Here is a 17,187-nt window from a genome sequence, read left to right as displayed (position 1 = left end):
ATTGTAACGAAAAAAGAATGTTTCCATGTATTTGCAATATAGAGTGGCTAAGCAGCAAGCAGCAGCTACTAAAAGACTTAAGTGCCAGTCTTAAGGATCTGAGTATTTAGTGCTGAGATGTTACTACAATACAAAGCAAAAAGAACTAGAAGGGACGCACAAATCGAGTGTGCTTCAAATGCAAATAATTTCAGAATTGCCACTAGACAAAATGCTTTAAAGATTTAGTTTTGCCACAATTTCAACATAAGACGAAAGAAGAAACTCCACACCTTTGTTGCCCCCCCCCCCCCCGCCCCCGCCCTGCTCCCAGACTCCAAGAACTCTGAACGTGTTGGTGAAAACTGGGGGCTGGTTCTTAAGGGATAGGCGGGTCGGTGCAGGATGGCGATTCCTCCAGGCGTCACTTCTTTTGAGGCGTATAATGCAGAGCCCACTACTCAGGTGGCGGAGTTCCTGGAGTTCTCACCCTGGCTCTGATGAGCCCCAAAGATCAAAGTAGTGGTCTGGGCCGGTCTGACAACAGAACGGCGGCGACGGCTGCAACATCAGCAGTTATATTTTACAGCCTTTCATAAGGCCGGTATAATGCACCTGTAATAACTACTAGAGCTGCGGTCCCTAGAGTGGGGAAATGAGAGGGGGAAGGGAGGAGGGAACGGAAAGGAGGAGGGATCAGGAAAACGGGGAGGATGGAGGCGGGACACCGCGGGGTAGACCAAGGGTATACAGGCGGGAATTCTGCCGTTCCCATGGAAACGCATCCCTCCGCCTGTGATTGGTGTTTTACTTTCTTCTGTTTCCTTCCGCGTCGCTTCTCTGGTGTTTCTACCAGTCTCCTTTGTGCCGCGCAGAACGCTAAGATAACGCATGCGCAAAGAAACCGGTCCGCCGCATATATAAACCGGAACTCACGCTCTTCCTCGTAGTGTCGCTGGACCGTTGGCGTGTTAGGGATTGTGGGTTTCGTATTCCTCGATCCCTGGTCACTGCGAGCTGAGAGAGCAGAGCTCGCGGGACAGTCACCATGTCGCGTTATGGGCGGTACGGAGGAGGTGAGCGGCTAGGGCCCAGTGAGGGACGTTGTTGTGGGCGTAGCGAGTGTGGCGAGGCCGGGGGGTTGGCGCGGCTGTTTGGAGACGGTTATTCCGCGTGCGTAAGGCGGCCTCGGCGCACGGCGTCCGAAGCCGGAGGCAGCGGGGGCAGGATATTAAAGGAGACGGGGGATGGCGGGTGTAGGTCTGTGTCGAGGGCCGTGTTACTTCTCGGGCGTTTTCGTCTCGCGCACCAGCCCAGGTCAGGCCCATGGTCACTGTTTTCCTGTCGCCCTTACTCGATCCGCTCGTCGCCCCCCACACCCCCCTCCCGCCCTCGGCTGCCATTTTGCGCACATTGACGAGCGTGGTGGCGCATTTCCTTGGCGCTTTCCCGCCACTTTAGGGGACAGGCCTGCTGGCAGCTATAAAATCAAGGATGACTTTGAGCCTGAACAAAACTGGCCCCAGCTTCGAGCTGCGGCTTTTCGTCATACACTCGGTCGAATTGCGGAGTGGGTACGGAGACATAGTCTTGCCGTCTGGCGGCTGGTTTCTTTTCTTTTAGCTCTTTCGAGCGCGGTCTATCACTGGGGCGGGAGCTGGAGTCTTAGGTGAGCCTGCGCCCGGGGCGGTTGCCGCGGAGGACGAGAGCCGGCGCAGCCCTGCTCTCCCGGTCCGGTCTTCGGTGGGGCGCCCGCTGCCGCTGCCGCCACGGGTCCGCGCGCTCCCAGGGCGCCGGGGGCTGTCGGAAGTCGGGGGCGTGGCCGGGGCGGAGCCCGCCGTACGCCTGGGAAGATCCTGCCATTCATCGGTACACGTGTATTGGAGGTTCCCCCCACTTTATTAGAATACTAAGAACATTGTTATACGCCTAGCTTTTCGAAATTTTCAGACTTTGCTGATGTTGAGGCCAAACTTAATCCTTGACAGAGCACTAAACGTGCTTTGCACAGTTTTAAGGCATTTATTCAAACTTTGGTCAAATGTTGCATAACATTCATCTTTCTATTTGCATTTTTAAACAGAAACCAAGGTGTATGTTGGTAACCTGGGAACTGGTGCTGGCAAAGGAGAGTTAGAAAGGGCTTTCAGTTATTATGGTCCATTAAGAACTGTGTGGATTGCGAGAAATCCTCCAGGATTTGCCTTTGTGGAATTTGAAGACCCTAGAGATGCAGAAGATGCAGTGCGAGGCCTGGATGGCAAGTAAGTAAGATGTCCGTGTGGAAACTTAGAATATAGTCCAGCGGGTTGGTTAATGAGCTAGGTGCTAAGCTCTGATTCTGTAGTTTAGAGATTATAATTAGCTCATCATTTTACTTCAGAAAGGGAGCAAAGGTGCGTTGGAAGAGCTCACAAAGACAGCTAATGTTTGTGAAAGCAGAATGATTGAAAAGTTCTAGCCCTGGCCTGTTGGCTCAGTGGTAGAGCGTTGGCCTGGCTTGCAGAGTCCCGGGTTCGATTCCCGGCCAGGGCACACAAGAGAGACGCCCATCTGCTTCTCCACCCCTCCCCCTCCCCTCTCTGTCTCTCTCTTCCCCTCTTGCAGTCAAGGCTCCATTGGAGCAAAGTTGGCTCATGCGCTGAGGATGGCTCTGACCTCTGCTTCAGGCACTCGAATGGCTCTGGTTGCAGCAGAGTGACGCCCCAGATGGGCAGAGCGTCACCCCCTGGTGGGCGTGCCGGGTGGATCCCTGTCAGGCGTATGCGGGAGTCTGTCTGACTGCCTCTCCGTTTCCAACTTAAGAAAAATACAAAAAAGAAAAGAAAGTTTTAAAACTAGGAAGTTGCATGTTTTTTTAGCATTAGAATTTTCATTCTTTTTTATAGGGTGATTTGTGGTTCCCGAGTAAGGGTTGAACTATCAACAGGCATGCCTCGGAGATCTCGTTTTGATAGACCACCTGCCCGACGTCCCTTTGATCCCAATGATAGATGTTATGAGTGTGGAGAAAAGGGACATTATGCTTATGATTGTCATCGCTATAGTCGGCGAAGAAGAAGCAGCAGGTATTTATTTTAAAAGAATGGTTGGTATACTAGTTAATCAAGTAATTCTTTTAGCAAGGCAGAAACTATTATGTTTGTATAAATTTGAATGTTAATTGTACAGGTGTATTTTACAATTATTGTTTAATTAAACCAATGTTAATATATTAATAATCAACCTGGTCAAAACCTTTCAGGTTTCTTCGTTTGAGTCAGTCGCCTTGATTCAGAATGTCACGAGCCTTATGATATGCTGAGGCGCCTTGCAAATCCGACAATTAAGATCCTCCTAGACCTTGAGGTGATCAGCATAAGAGACCAGATCCCCTCGAGTCATCTACACCTAGCTTCACCTTATTCTTTAAAGGGCAGAAAATTTGAGTCGGTGATCGCCGTAACAGTAAAATTGGCTTACAATTGGGGCCCCCTCCGGTTTAGAAAGAGGAACACCAGATTGACCACATTCCCAACTAGAAAAATCTTCTTGCGTCAATCAAGCCTCACCTGGCTCATTTGGCTGTCAGTTTGATCGTCGTTAGATTGAAGAAAACATCTAGATGCAGCGATCGGCTATAGATACTTCTAGATCGTCTAGATCTACTAGACCTACTAGACCATGGGCCAAAGAGGGTCGACCTGCAAACTTGCAAGGTTTATTTTAAATACAAATTACAGTGTTTTTTATTATGTAATTCTAAGATGTAATTCAGCTTTTAACAAATCCTTTTTTAGGTAGTAAAAATAATAATAATGATAATTATAATAGGCCCAGAGTTTGTTTCCAAATGAGACACTAAATTTAAATAGTTTTGAGATTCGATTTCAGCAGAGGCACAAAAACTATAAATATGGGTGATTATCTAACATTCTGTTTTTTTCTAACCTGAAAAATAGGTCACGCTCTAGATCACATTCGAGATCCAGAGGTAGGCGATACTCTCGCTCACGAAGCAGGAGCAGGGGAAGGAGGTGAGAGATCTTTAATTCAAGTTTTAACAAGCAGTAAAAAACTAATTGCAAATGGACCTAAACCTCTTTGAATTAATTTTTAGGTCAAGATCAGCATCTCCTCGACGATCCAGATCTGTATCTCTCCGTAGATCACGATCAGCCTCCCTCAGACGCTCTAGATCTGGTTCTATAAAAGGATCGAGGTATTTCCAGTATGTAACATTTTTTCCCCCCTTATTTGTATTTGGATTGTCATGTCTTAATGACAGTACTAGAATGTCTTAATAAAGTCTAGAAAATTTGGAGTTGATAATTCCACAGATGAGTCAGTAGTAGGAAATGCCACTGGGAGATATAATTTTTCTGTGAGTCTTTAAATACAGAGATGTCCATCTGTAAAAGTTCTGGACCCTCTCTCTAGGTAAATGAGTTTAATTTGATTGCAAGACCCCAAGATGTCATACTGATTTGGTTTCTCGCTGATATATTGATGTTCTTGAACCATGATTTACTGATTCAAGAATAAACCCTTATTCAGTTTTGACGTCCTTCTTACTGAGCTCTTATCATTTGAGTAGTTAAAATCTCAATTCAGGCCTGACCTTGGTAGTGCAGTGGGTAAAGCATCAACTTGGAATGCTGGAGTTGCCATTTCAAAACCCCAGGCTTGCCTGGTTAAGGCACATATGGGAGTTGATGCTTTTGGCTTCTTCCTCCCTTCTCTCTCTCTCTAACACTGTCTCCCTCTAAAAGAAGTAAAAAAAAAATCTCAATTCAGGGGTCTACGTGACATTGATTTGATTCTTTTAAGATGAAAGCAAATCATATTATCCTCCCTGTAAGTGCTTTTTGACCGAGCAAGCCCAGGCTTTTGAACTTGTGACCTAGAGCATTCCAGGTCAACACTTTATCCACTGCGCCACCACCTGGCAGGCAAATTGTATTATCCTTAAATGAAAGGAAACTACTTTCTGTTGGATTACTATGCACTTTAAGAATATTACACCTCTGTAATTGTGACAATCCAGCTCATTAAGGATGAGCAAAGCAGATATTGGAAATTATTTCCTTATTTATTTAATATTAGCTTGTTGAAAATGTGACAATTTTTCCAATCCTTGGTGTAAGGCGATAAGTTGCCTCTTGTTTATTTTCAGCCTCTATTCTGAACCTACCTGATAAGGTGCTCAGGAGATGTTTAAGAAAATTACTAGTATGGACTAGGGTGCAATTTCTGTTTTGTAGATCCCGATCGAGGTCAAGATCAAGATCCAGGTCTCTTTCACCACCGAGAAGCAGGTAAGGGTAAAAATTTGATTACTGCTCTTATAGTTATATGGCACCAATATCCAAAGAGTTCAAAGTGTTTCGAATTGTTTGAAGTTTTGATGTTAACTCTAAGCCTAGGTGTTAAGTGAGAACATAGTATCTTATTAATAAAGTAAACTTAAGAATTTCATTTGTACCTGACCTATTCTGGCTGACTTTCTGGACAAGATAATGCCAAGCTATAGTGGAAAAGTTTAGAACTTCAGAGTTGTATTTAGAGGCCCTTGTTGGAATTGCTAGGTGTGTGGAATAGCATTCTGAGATAGTTGTATTTGTGGCAGATGAAGCATGATAAAAATATTTAATATTATGAAGAACAGTTGTTGAAGTACTTGCTTTGTCAGCAAATGTGAGTGGTAGGCCTTTTTTTTTTTCCTCCAGAGTAGCTGCACTCTGACACTTTAATTTTGGGACAGTTTGGAGGTTCATTTCGTGATATGTGTTTATGAAAGGGATTGGTTAGTACTTTTTCTTAACAGAATTTCTCATGTTTTGACAGCCGATCAAAGTCCAGATCTCCATCTCCAAAAAGAAGGTAGGCTAAATAATTTGTTGCCAGATTTTCACTTAAATGCGGCCTCCGCCGAATTTGTTTGCTTACTGCCTACTTTGCAGGCTTTGATTTTGAGCTCTTTGGAGAATTGGTGCTATATACACAAATATGTAAAAAATACTAGCTATTAAGTTTCTTAGAGGATTGCTTTTCCTGCTTCAGTATCACTTTACACTTTCGTTGGAGAAATATTCAGTCATAAAATGTTAGAATGATGATGCTGTATTTCAGGGGTCGGGAACCTATGGCTCACGAGCCAGATATGGCTCTTTTAATGGCTGCATCTGGTTTGCAGACAAATCTTTGTTAAAAAAAATAACGTTAAAAATATAAAATATTCTCATTTATTACAATCCATTCATTTCCTACCTCTCACGTTCATGGGTGCTGGTGGCTAGAGGCAATCACTGCTGTACTCCAGGACAACACCAAATTTTTATTGGATAATGCGTAATGTACATGGGTCATTGTGAGGTCAGGAAGTAAATTTCCCTACTTTTAATCAAGTAGTCAGTTAATTGCAGAAACCCCTTTGACGAAGAAGATGGCTAAAAGAAAAAAAGATGAGGAGTATTGTACTTTTCAGCAGGAATAGACAGAGGAATTTGCCTTTGTGGAGAGAGCAAGTTCTGCAGTGTGTCTAATATGCAATGATAAAATTGCATCGACAAAACGGTCAAATAAAAAGCGGAACTTCGACACACGCCATACTACATTTGCATCGAAATAGCCACTGGGGGACAGCAGAAAGCCTGTCAAGAGCTATTGTTTAGAGTGTAAACTAGAAAGCAGCAAATCTGTGTTTGGATCCAATAAGGCAGGGTTCAGGAACCTTTTTGACTGAGAGAGTCATGAAAGCCACATATTTTAAAATGTGCGAGCCATATAATATGTTTAACGATAAATACAAGTAAATTTGTGCATTTTATGTAAGACCAACACTTTAAAAGTACAATAAGTCTCTGAATTCTTTTTAATAATGTTATGCTGTTGCTAACCAATGATGAATAAAGTACTTCTTACCATTCATGCGACTTCTGCTGCATGGTTTTGCTGATGGCTTTGTAGTCTGGTTGACACGTGGTAAGATTAAGCTTTATGCAGGCATTGAGACTTCCATCCGTTAAACGTGATCGTAGGTTGGTCTTAACATTCTTTGGATGTGAGAAAGACTGCTCACATGCATATGTAGAGCCAAACATTGTCAGTACACCAATACTCACACGCTGCAGTGTGTGGTATGTGATGGGAAGCGCTTTGCAAGTTTTAACAATCAGCTGGTCTGCGATTGGAAGTTTTTTCATTTCTCCCAACTTGTGTTTGCTCGCCAACTCTGCTTGCTGTGTGCAAGTCTTTCCAAATCCTCATTCAGTGACTTGAGCTTATTCACCCACGTGTCTGGGGCCTTCAGGCCAGCAGCTTGTAGCTCAAAATCTCTGATGGAGACACTGGGGATGTAACTGAGGTCGGAGCTGTCCACTGCACATTTGTGTGGATGGCTGATAACCTTAAAAACACGAGTGCACACACAAAATTTCACAAAGTGCGTTTTGAATGACTGCAGGAGATTAGATGTGAAGCCCACGAGCTGTTGGAGATCAAGATGTTGAGTCAGGGTTACTTGTGCGTGCACCTTTAAACTCTCCCAGTTTTTCAAAGTGTAAACGACCTCTTTCAATGTCGGCAGCGATGAAGAGTTCCAGCTTGTTTTCAAATGCAAACACTGCTTTTTGAAGGGATAAGACTGTATTTCCAACGCCTTGCATTTTCACATTGAGCTGGTCCAGATGTTCAGTCATGTCCACGAGATAGTAGAACTTCAGGAGCCACTTAGTGTTAGCTCATTCAAGATGTTCTACGTTTTTCATTTCAAGAAAAGTCCGGATTTTGCTCAGACAAGCCACAAAACTGCTGAGCACCTTCCCTGTTGACAACCAACACACATTTCTGGGCCGAAGCAGACCAGGATAATTATTCCCAACTTCATTCACCAGTGTTGTAAACTGGCGATCATTTAAAGCTTGGGCAACAGTAATGTTGACCACCCAAATGACCAGTGACACCACCTCACCGAGCTGCTCGGTGTGTGCACATCTGAGCACAAAGTGCCTCCTGATATAGGATGCAATGAAAACTTAGGATGGGTCTCTTCATGTTCACAAAGAAGCGATAGGAATCCTCTGTTTTTCCCCACCATGCACGGAGCATCATCAGTACACAACAAAATAAGTGTATTTATCGGTAGATTTTATTCTTTAGCGAACTCAGTGAAAGACTTGAATAAATCCTCCCCTCTTGTTGTCTCTTTCATAGGCAGAACAGCAAGACTTTCCTCACATAGTGTGTCACCGACAGCACACCTTGCAATCACGCTGAACTGGGATAAATGGCTTACGTCTGTTGACTCATCCAAAGCGAGAATAAAGAATGGTGCTGCATTTATGTCCTTCACTTGTGTTGCTCAATTTGATTTGCCATCATGATGGTATGATCATGAACAGTTCTTGCCGACAAAGGCATGTCTTTTATTCGTTTGATTATCTCGTCTTTATCCGAAAAGTCGTCAAAAAGTTCATTGGCAACATCAAGTATGAATGTTTTGGCATAAACCCCACCTGTGAATGGCTGTCCATTTCTCACAACTGCTAAAGCACCAGCAAAGCTAGCAGAATTCCGGTCACCTTGTTTGGTCCAAACACGGAGTTGCTGCTGACTAGCTTGCACTCTGCACAGTAGCTCTTTACAAGCTTTCTTCCTGCTGTCCCCCACTGGATATTTCAATTCAAATGTAGTATGGCGTGTGTCGAAGTGCCGCCGTATATTTAACCGTTTCATCGATGGAATTTTATCATTGTATATTAGACACTGCAGAACCTGCTCTCTCCACAAAGGCAAATTCCTCTGTCCATTCCTGCTGAAAAGTACAATACTCATCTTTTTTTCTTTTAGCCATCTTCTTTGTTAAAAGGGTTTCTGCAATTAGCTGACTACTTGATAAAAGAAGGGAAGTTTACTTCCTAACCTCACAAATGACCTGTGTATGTTACACATTATCCAATAAAAATTTGGTGTTGTCCCAGAGGACAGCTGTGATTGCCTCCAGCCACCAACAACCATGAACATGAGCAGTAGGAAATTAATGGATTATAATACATGAGAATGTTTTATATTTTTAACATTATTATTTTTATTAAAGATGTGTCCGCAAGCCAGATGCAGCCATCAAAAAAAGAGCCACATCTGGCTCGCGAGCCATAGGTTCTCGACCCCTGCTTTGATGAAGATGGCTAAAAAAAAAAAGATGAAGAATGGACAGAGGAATTCGCCTTTGTGGAGAGAGCAGGTTCTGCAGTGTGTCTAATATGCAATGATAAAATTGCATCGATGTAACAGTCAAATATAAAGCGGTACTTCCACACACGCCATACTATATTTGTATTGAAATATCCAGCAGGAAGAAAGCTTTTAAAGAGCTACTGTGCAGAGTGCAAGCTAGTCAGCTGCAACTTCATGTTTGGACCCAATAAGGTGAGGAATTCTGCTAGCTTTGCTGGTGGTTTAGCAATTGTGAGAAATGGACAGCCATTCACAGATGTGGTTTATGCCCATTCATGCTTGATGTTGCCAGTGAACTTTTTGATGACTTTTAGGATAAAGACAAGATAATCAAATGAAAAAAAGACATACTTCTGCCGGCGAGAATTGTTCACGATTGTACCATCATGATGGCAAATCAAATTGAAGCAACACAAATGAAGACATAAATGCAGCACCATTCTTTATTCTCACTTTGGATGAGTCAACAGACATAAGCCATTTATCCCAGTTCAGCGTGATTGCAAGGTATGCTGTCGGTGACACTATGTGAGGAAAGTCTTGCTGTTTTGCCTATAAAAGAGACAACAAGAGGGGAGGATTTATTCAAGTCTTTCACCGAGTTCACTAAAGAAAAAAATCTACCAATGGATAAAGTTATCTTCTTGTGTACTGATGGTGCTCCGTGCATGGTGGGGAAAAACAGGATTCGTAGCACTTTGTGAGCATGAAAAGAGACCCATCTTAAGTTTTCACTGCATCCTACATCAGGAGGTGCTTTGTGCTCAGATGTGTGGCGAGCAGCTCGGTGAGGTGATGTCGCTGGTCATTCGGGTGGTCAACTTTATTGTTGCCCAAGCTTTAAATGATCGCCAGTTTAAAACACTGCTGGATGAAGTTGGGAATAATTATCCTGGTCTGCTTCGGCCCTTCAATGTGCGTTGCTTGTCAAGAGGGAAGGTGCTCAGTCGTGTCATGGTTTGTCTGAGCAAAATCCAGACTTTTCTTTTGAAATGAAAAACGTCGAGCATCCTGAATTAGCAAACACTGAGTGGCTCCTGAAGTTCTATCTCATGGACATGACTGAACATCTGGACCATCTCAATGTGAAAATGCAAGTCATTGGAAATATAGTCTTATCCCTTCAACAAGCAGTGTTTGCATTTGAAAACAAGCTGGAACTCTTCATTGCCAACATTGAAAGAGGTTGTTTACTACACTTTGAAAAACTGGGAGAGTTTAAAGATGCATGCATAGCAAGTGACCCTGCTCAACATCTTGATCTCCAGCAGCTAGCGGGCTTCACATCTAATCTCCTGTAGTCATTCAAAGCACGCTTTGGAGAATTTCGTGAGCACACTTGTCTTTTTAAGTTCATCACCCATTCACAAGAGTTCAGTGGACAGCACCGACCTGATTTACATCCCTGGTGCCTCCGTCAGAGATTTTGAGCTACAAGCTGCTGACCTGAAGGCCCCAGACATGTGGGTGGATAAGCTCAAGTCACTGAATGAGGATTTGGAAAGACTTGCATGACAGCAAGCAGAGTTGGTGAGCAAACACAAGTGGGGAGAAATGAAAAAACTTCAACCCCCGGACCAGCTGATTGTCAAAACTTGAAACGCGCCTCCCATCACATACCACACACTGCAGCGTGTGAGTATTGCTGTACTGACAATGTTTGGCTCTATGTATGCATGTGAGCAGCCTTTCCACATCTAAAGAATGTTAAGATCAACCTATGATCTCGTTTAATGGATGGAAGTCTCAATGCCTGCATTAGGCTTAACCTTACTACATATCAGACTACAAATCAATCAGCTAAACCATGTAGCACCAGAAGTCGCATTAATGGTAAGAAGTACTATATGCATCATTAGTTGGCAACAGCATAACAACGTTATTAAAAAAGAATTCAGACTTATTGTATTTTAAAAGTGTTGGTCTTACATAAAATGCACACATTTACTGCTAAAGATATTGTATGGCTCTCACGGAATTGCATTTTAAAGTATGTGGTGTTCATAGCTGTCTTAGCCAAAAAGGTTCCCGACCCCTGGTTTAGAACTTCAGGGTTGTATTTGGAGGCCCTTGTTGGAACTACTAGGTGTGTGGAAAAGCATTCTGAGATAGTTGTGTTTATGGCAGATGAAGCATGATAAAAGTGAATTTTATGAAGAACAGTTGTTGGAAGATTTGCTTGGTCAGCAAAAGCGTAGGCCTTTTTTTTTTTCTCCAGTGTAGCTGCAGTCTGACATTTTAATTTTGGGACAGTTTGGGCGTTCATTTCATGATAAATGTCTATGAGAGGGATTGGTTAGTACTTTTTCTTAATATAATTTCTCATGTTTTGACAGCCGATCAAAGTCTAGATCTCCATCTCCAAAAAGAAGGTAAGCTAAATAATTTGTTGCCAGATTTTCATTTAAATGCGGCCTCCGCCTAATTTGTTTGCTTTTTGCCTACTTTGCATGATTTGATTTTGAGCTCTTTGGAGAATTGGTGCTATATACACAAATATGTAAAAAATACTAGCTATTAAGTTTCTTAGAGGATTGCTTTTCTTGCTTCAATATCACTACACTTTTGTTGGAAATAATTCAGTCATAAAATGTTAGAATGATGATGCTGCATTTAGTCTTGTAAACCTCTTCTAGTTGCTACTTAATAATCCCAGAAAGCCCCAAATTTAGTTTCTTTAACTTAACGTTGCAATTTCTTTTTAATTTATTGAATAATTTTAGAGAGAAACATTAATTTGTTGTTCCACCTATTTATGCATTTATTGGTTGATTCTTGTATGTGCCCTGACCGGATGAGACCCCCAACCTTGGTCCATTGTGGTGATGTTCGAACCAGCTGAACTACCCGACCAGGGCCAATCTTGCAATTTTAGCAGGGTTAAAATTAAAAGCCTCATCTTAAGCAGGGACATAGGATTTATATATAATATGTCTTTTATGTAATTTTTAGGTCCCTGTCATAGAAACTTAGTTTCTTTGGCCACCTTTGAATTGATTGAAACTGAGTTTTGCCCTGACATGTTCAGAACAGGAAGAGTAAGTTTCAGTAGACACTAATGGTTCCAAACCTAATGTTTCTCTTTTTAGTCGTTCCCCATCAGGAAGTCCGCGAAGAAGCCCAAGTCCTGAAAGAGTGGACTGAAGTTCTCAAGTTCACCTTTTAGGGAAATGTTACTTTGTTTACATTATTATAAGGGATTTGTGATGTTTGTAAAATGTAACCTTGAAGAAGGGTTTTCAACCATCTAATCAAAATGGATTTGGATTATTACTCTGTAAATTCACAGCAGTAAGATAATATAAATGTTGAATGTATTAACATCTTATGGTTTGAAAATGTGGGTTTTTATTTGGCACATTTAAATAAAATGTTTCTCTCTAGATTTTTGATCTGTGTTCAATATTAATACTCAATTGGTAAGCTTCAGTAGTCAAGCTTGATAGCAACCATATTCATACAGACCTACATCAAAGTTTTAATGGTGTTTTAAATCCTCAGCATCATTACCTTTAGTTACATACACTTGGAAATTTTCCTTTTACTCTAGAGCTTTTAGATAAATACTCCCATAAGCATGAACGCTTCCTGACAATCCCTGATTTTATTAATTGGAGTTGTTATATGTTGTCAGGCTAATTCTCCATCTGTCAAGGTAGAAGAACCACTGACTTGCCTGGAATTAGCCTGACAAGAACTAAACACAGAGCTTATTAATAAATGATAAAAGAAGTAATTGAGTTGATGCTCAAGGCACTGAATTTTCTGAATACTAGATATAGTGACTGAGGTATTCAGGTTATTAGATGAGATGGTGTCAAATCAGAACTCCCATTTTAGGAAGTTCTCGGTGTCAGTTTGTGTTCAACGTTAGCCAGTTTTATACCCACATCTTTGCATGTTTGAGGAATTGTCTAATTTTGGGACAAAACATCTTGTAAACCAGCTTTGCAAAATTGTCCAACCCAGAAACTGTTCTCTATCTCTTCAAATGGATTGCCTTATTCTGAGCAGAGATCTGTTAATTCCCAGGCTAGGTTTTTTTTTTAGTTCCCAGCCGCCAACATACTTTATCTTATTTTGCCAGGCTGGTGCAAAGTCATTAAAGATGTCAATCAGAAATGTTAATGAGATGCAGTTTTGTAAAGCTCATATATTTAGCTACACCTTAGGTAGTTTTTGGTCGCATCTGGTAGACCCTAGAATATAGCCAGTAGATTCTTTATTTAGACTTTATCTTTAGTAGGGCAGTAACAGTTCATTTTGTTTGCTGATCAAGCTTTGCCTGCTAATTTTCCAGCCTTGGTGCAAAAAAAAAAAAAAAAAAAGATGAAGCAAAGGAAATGACCATTGCCTGTGGCACAGGTGTCCGTCATGTCCATTTCCTTAGGCTTAACAAAGTTACTGGATAGCACTGCAATTTGGGAATGCTGGTCTGCCTCAAAGTATTTGGTCTGAATGATTAGTATGTTGGAAGTTTGGATACTTTGTTTTTGGCATTTTGAAATCTGGCTGAATTCTGGTTGGTATAAAACTAATTGGCAAGCTTATTTGTTGCACTTGGTCAGCTTTAATTATTTTATATTATATAAAGCTAAGTTAACAATAAATCTGTAGAGAACAAACAGTTCTGATACTCATTTTTTGGAACTGGGATTTCTGAGATTAAGAGTAGGAATAACTTCTGTAGCTTCAGGATGGATTAATAGCAGTTCCTAAAGAGGGAAGGATAAAGATACAGAGGGGGAGGAGTAGGAGCAAAAATGATTTTAAGAAACAAGCACAGGGCCCTGGCCGTTTGGCTCAGTGGTAGAGCGTCGGCCTGGCATGCAGGAGTCCCGGGTTCAATTCCCAGCCAGGGCATACAAGAGAGGCACCCATCTGCTTCTCCACCCCTCCCTCCCCTTTTCCTTCCACTCTGTCTCTCTCTTCCCCTCCCACAGCCAGGGCTCTATTGGAGCAAAGTTGGCCCGGTCACTGAGGATGGCTCTATGGCCTCTGCCTCAGGCGCTAGAATGGCTCTGGTTGCAAGAGAGCGGTGCCCCAGATGGGTGGAGCATTGCCCCTTGGTGGGCATGCCGGGTGGATCCCGGTCAGGTGCATGCGGGAGTCTGACTGCCTTCTCCATTTCCAACTTCAGAAAAATACAAAAAGAAAAGAAAAGCACAGGAAATTTTACCCTTATGGGAAGGTTATATAGGCAAACACCTTTCATACCATTGACTCAGTACCCCTGTGTTCAGTAGTCTAAAAGTGGTAACAGTTTGTAGTGCACTTGTCTGCTTTTAGAGGTTAAGACTGCTACTAGGTTTTGTGACAGTTGGAAAGGGTTGGTTGGTCCAGACTCAAATCATTCTAAATTTTAAACATGGCTCCAGTTAGTAGCTTACAACATGTCAGACATGCTTTGGACATAGAACCTTACCTGATCCTCTCCCAGGCATAGAGAGGGAAGTATGCATACCCTTGACTTCACAGTGGTAGTTCTCCCTTAGGCTGTGAACTAGGCTAAGTAACAAGTGAAAGTGTGATCCTACTTCTTGGCAGTGTCTCTTCTGAGGACAGAAAATAGGGGGCCTTGAAATGCTTTTAACTTGAGACTTGTTAAATGAATGGTGATGTAGGATTGTGGTTGTCATCTTTGTGTAGCCTATCTTGAAGTCTGAAGGAGCCCAGTGATTTCCAAGATACATAAAACTAGTAGGAATAGGAAGCTCTAAAAGGACAAGTTGGCAGAAAGTAAAGAATAAATAGCAATGAATTCATTAGATTGGGCTTAAAGAGCAACTCTTGCTTAGAGACCTTTTTAGGGCAGCACTATATAACCTAGAAGATGTGTACATAATTGAATAGTTGGGAAGACACAAGGAAGGTGAAACATAGTTACCAGAAATACCAGAGGCCTGGCTGTCAGAGCATTTGGAGTGGCGAGAACTGGTGACAAGTCGAAATGGGGCAAAGAGGCCTAGGCAGTGGTATGATAATATTAAGTTGTTATATTCAGACTTGACTTTAATAAAGAGGGGGAAAGCACCAATAAACAATTTCAAAGCCTAGTAGTTCTTTTCCTCACAGGTTTATTCCCGTTCTAGTAAAAATATTAAAGGACATTGTCACTTAATCCCCACAACAAAGTAGTACAGTTAACCCCATTCACAGAAGAGGTTTGTAACTTGCCTCAGAGTGATTGATAATTTAATCCTCTACTATTAATCTGATAAGAAAAGTTTGAATCCTGCTGATGGTTTTAAAGCCCTTACTCTTTAATCATAAAGTACATACTTTATTGCTCCTTTAAAACAAAAGCACATGGAAAAGTCAAAATATGAGAAAATAGACAACCAATGCTCCTCCCATTGTAGATTATACCATTGTTTATAATTTGGCAGTTTTCCTTCCATACCTGTTGGGGAAAGATGCTGAATATAAGGATTATTCTGGAGCACATGGAATGTAGTAGTCATTAAATTTAAGGTCACTCTCCAACTTTGCTTTTTTGTTTTCCCACAGGCCACTGGCTCAACCTATTTTCATTTCATTTTAGCCTTGATAACACACTCAAAATGTATACAGTGAGGTTTCCTAGCCAGACTCGGCCACCCAGTTGACTCCAACCATTAAAACCAGTTATGTAGACTAGGCATATATACATAGATACTTTTTTTTTTAAACAAAATGATACACCTAACTTTTCTAAATCTTTCATATAAGTAAACATGGCTCTTCCTTTTTTATTTTAATGTTGCTTACTATTTAGTTGCCTGGATGTTGCATAATCCAGGCAGTAAAATTTTGTGCCCCTTCAATGTGCCAGGTACTGCTAGCCTTGGAGTACAGCAGTGAACAGTCTGTCCTTGCGGAGCTTAAATTCTGAAGAGGCGAACAAACATCGGGTGGGTATTAACTGATAACGTAAAAGAATGAGGCATAGGGAGGGTAAGAGGAGTTGGGAGCTGGCTGCTATCATGTAAAGGATCTAAGGAGGCCTCTGAAAGTGACATCTGAGCTAGTGAGGGTGTAAGCCACATCTACTTTTGGGGAAAGAGCGTTCTAGGCAGAGGGCGCAGTAAGTGCAAAGGCCCTAAAGTAGTTTGCGTTGTTGGAGTGTAAGGAGGCCATTAGGAAGTGAACAGAGAGTGAGAAGAGGTGGCACAGGAAGGCAGGGGGATCATGTAGGACTTGGTATGTCCTAGAAAGGAGTCTTCCTTTAGAGTTTTGGGCAAATAGGAATTGAATTAGTTCCTTATTGATAGATATGAGGGTTGTTTCTAATTACTATCTCAATGCTGCAGTGAGTATCCTTGTACAATACATTGCACATATGAATCTGCATATGTAGGAAAATCCCCAGAAAGAATTGTTTGGTCTAAGAGTATGTGCGTTTCTATATATTTTTGCTCGGTAATGTTAGTTTGCCCTGGTGGCAATGTGTAGGAGTGCCTGTTTTCCTGTACTATTGCCCATGTGGTACAGGGCTATCAAACTTATTGAATTTTATCAATCTTGTGTTGAAAATGGTGTCACAGCATAGGTGTGGTTTTTTTTTCTAATTTATTAAAGTGTATAATACATGTTTCTTGCCTACTCTGGAAAATTTCCAAGTGTTCAAAAGTCTGGTTTAGGCTTTTTGCTCTCAACACACTGAACTTCTTCAATGGTGGGACACCTATTGATACTGTAATCGCCTGTACTCTGTAGGTATGCCACCCCAAGACACACTGTGACAACGGGTACCCAGCCTTGTTTCAGTTCCTCAGTGCCTAGCACTTAATTAGTACTTAAATATTTGGTGAATAAAAAGTGAGTTAATGGGTGAATGAATGAATTTGAATCTATTAAACCAAGCACATAAAATTTTAACCTCTTCTGTGAGAACTTTATAGTCATCATTTCAATTAAAAGCCCACATTTCACAATTTCCTTTTAGTCCCCTATAAAACTTATTTCTGTCTGAATCTACCTGCAGATAATTGGTATCCTTCGGCTGCTATT

At 41.7% G+C, this 17,187-nt stretch overlaps 1 protein-coding gene across 6 annotated transcripts; it reads left to right on the top strand.

Annotated features, from left to right (window-relative positions):
* Window positions 1-499: 499 nt before the first annotated feature.
* On the top strand, window positions 500-12,573 carry LOC136330316 (serine/arginine-rich splicing factor 7). Of its 6 annotated transcripts, none has more exons than XM_066266940.1 (9): window positions 500-1,055; window positions 2,063-2,243; window positions 2,868-3,047; window positions 3,921-3,995; window positions 4,079-4,180; window positions 5,223-5,276; window positions 5,806-5,841; window positions 11,532-11,567; window positions 12,285-12,573. In XM_066266940.1, exons 1-9 carry the CDS (start codon window positions 1,028-1,030, stop codon window positions 12,337-12,339), a joined length of 747 nt encoding a protein of 248 aa, XP_066123037.1. In that variant the 5' UTR covers window positions 500-1,027; the 3' UTR covers window positions 12,340-12,573. The 6 variants fall into 6 exon arrangements, with proteins under 6 accessions (XP_066123037.1, XP_066123042.1, XP_066123041.1 ...); XM_066266939.1 differs by having other exon boundaries at window positions 759-1,055; window positions 4,079-4,189; XM_066266945.1 differs by lacking the exon at window positions 5,806-5,841 and having other exon boundaries at window positions 757-1,055.
* The last annotated feature ends 4,614 nt before the right edge of the window (window positions 12,574-17,187 follow it).

This window comes from Saccopteryx bilineata, chromosome 3, assembly GCF_036850765.1.
Source record: "Saccopteryx bilineata isolate mSacBil1 chromosome 3, mSacBil1_pri_phased_curated, whole genome shotgun sequence".
Lineage (NCBI taxonomy): Eukaryota > Metazoa > Chordata > Mammalia > Chiroptera > Emballonuridae > Saccopteryx > Saccopteryx bilineata.
Note: the sequence above shows the minus strand (reverse complement) of the source record. Positions and strands in the feature narration are given on the sequence as shown.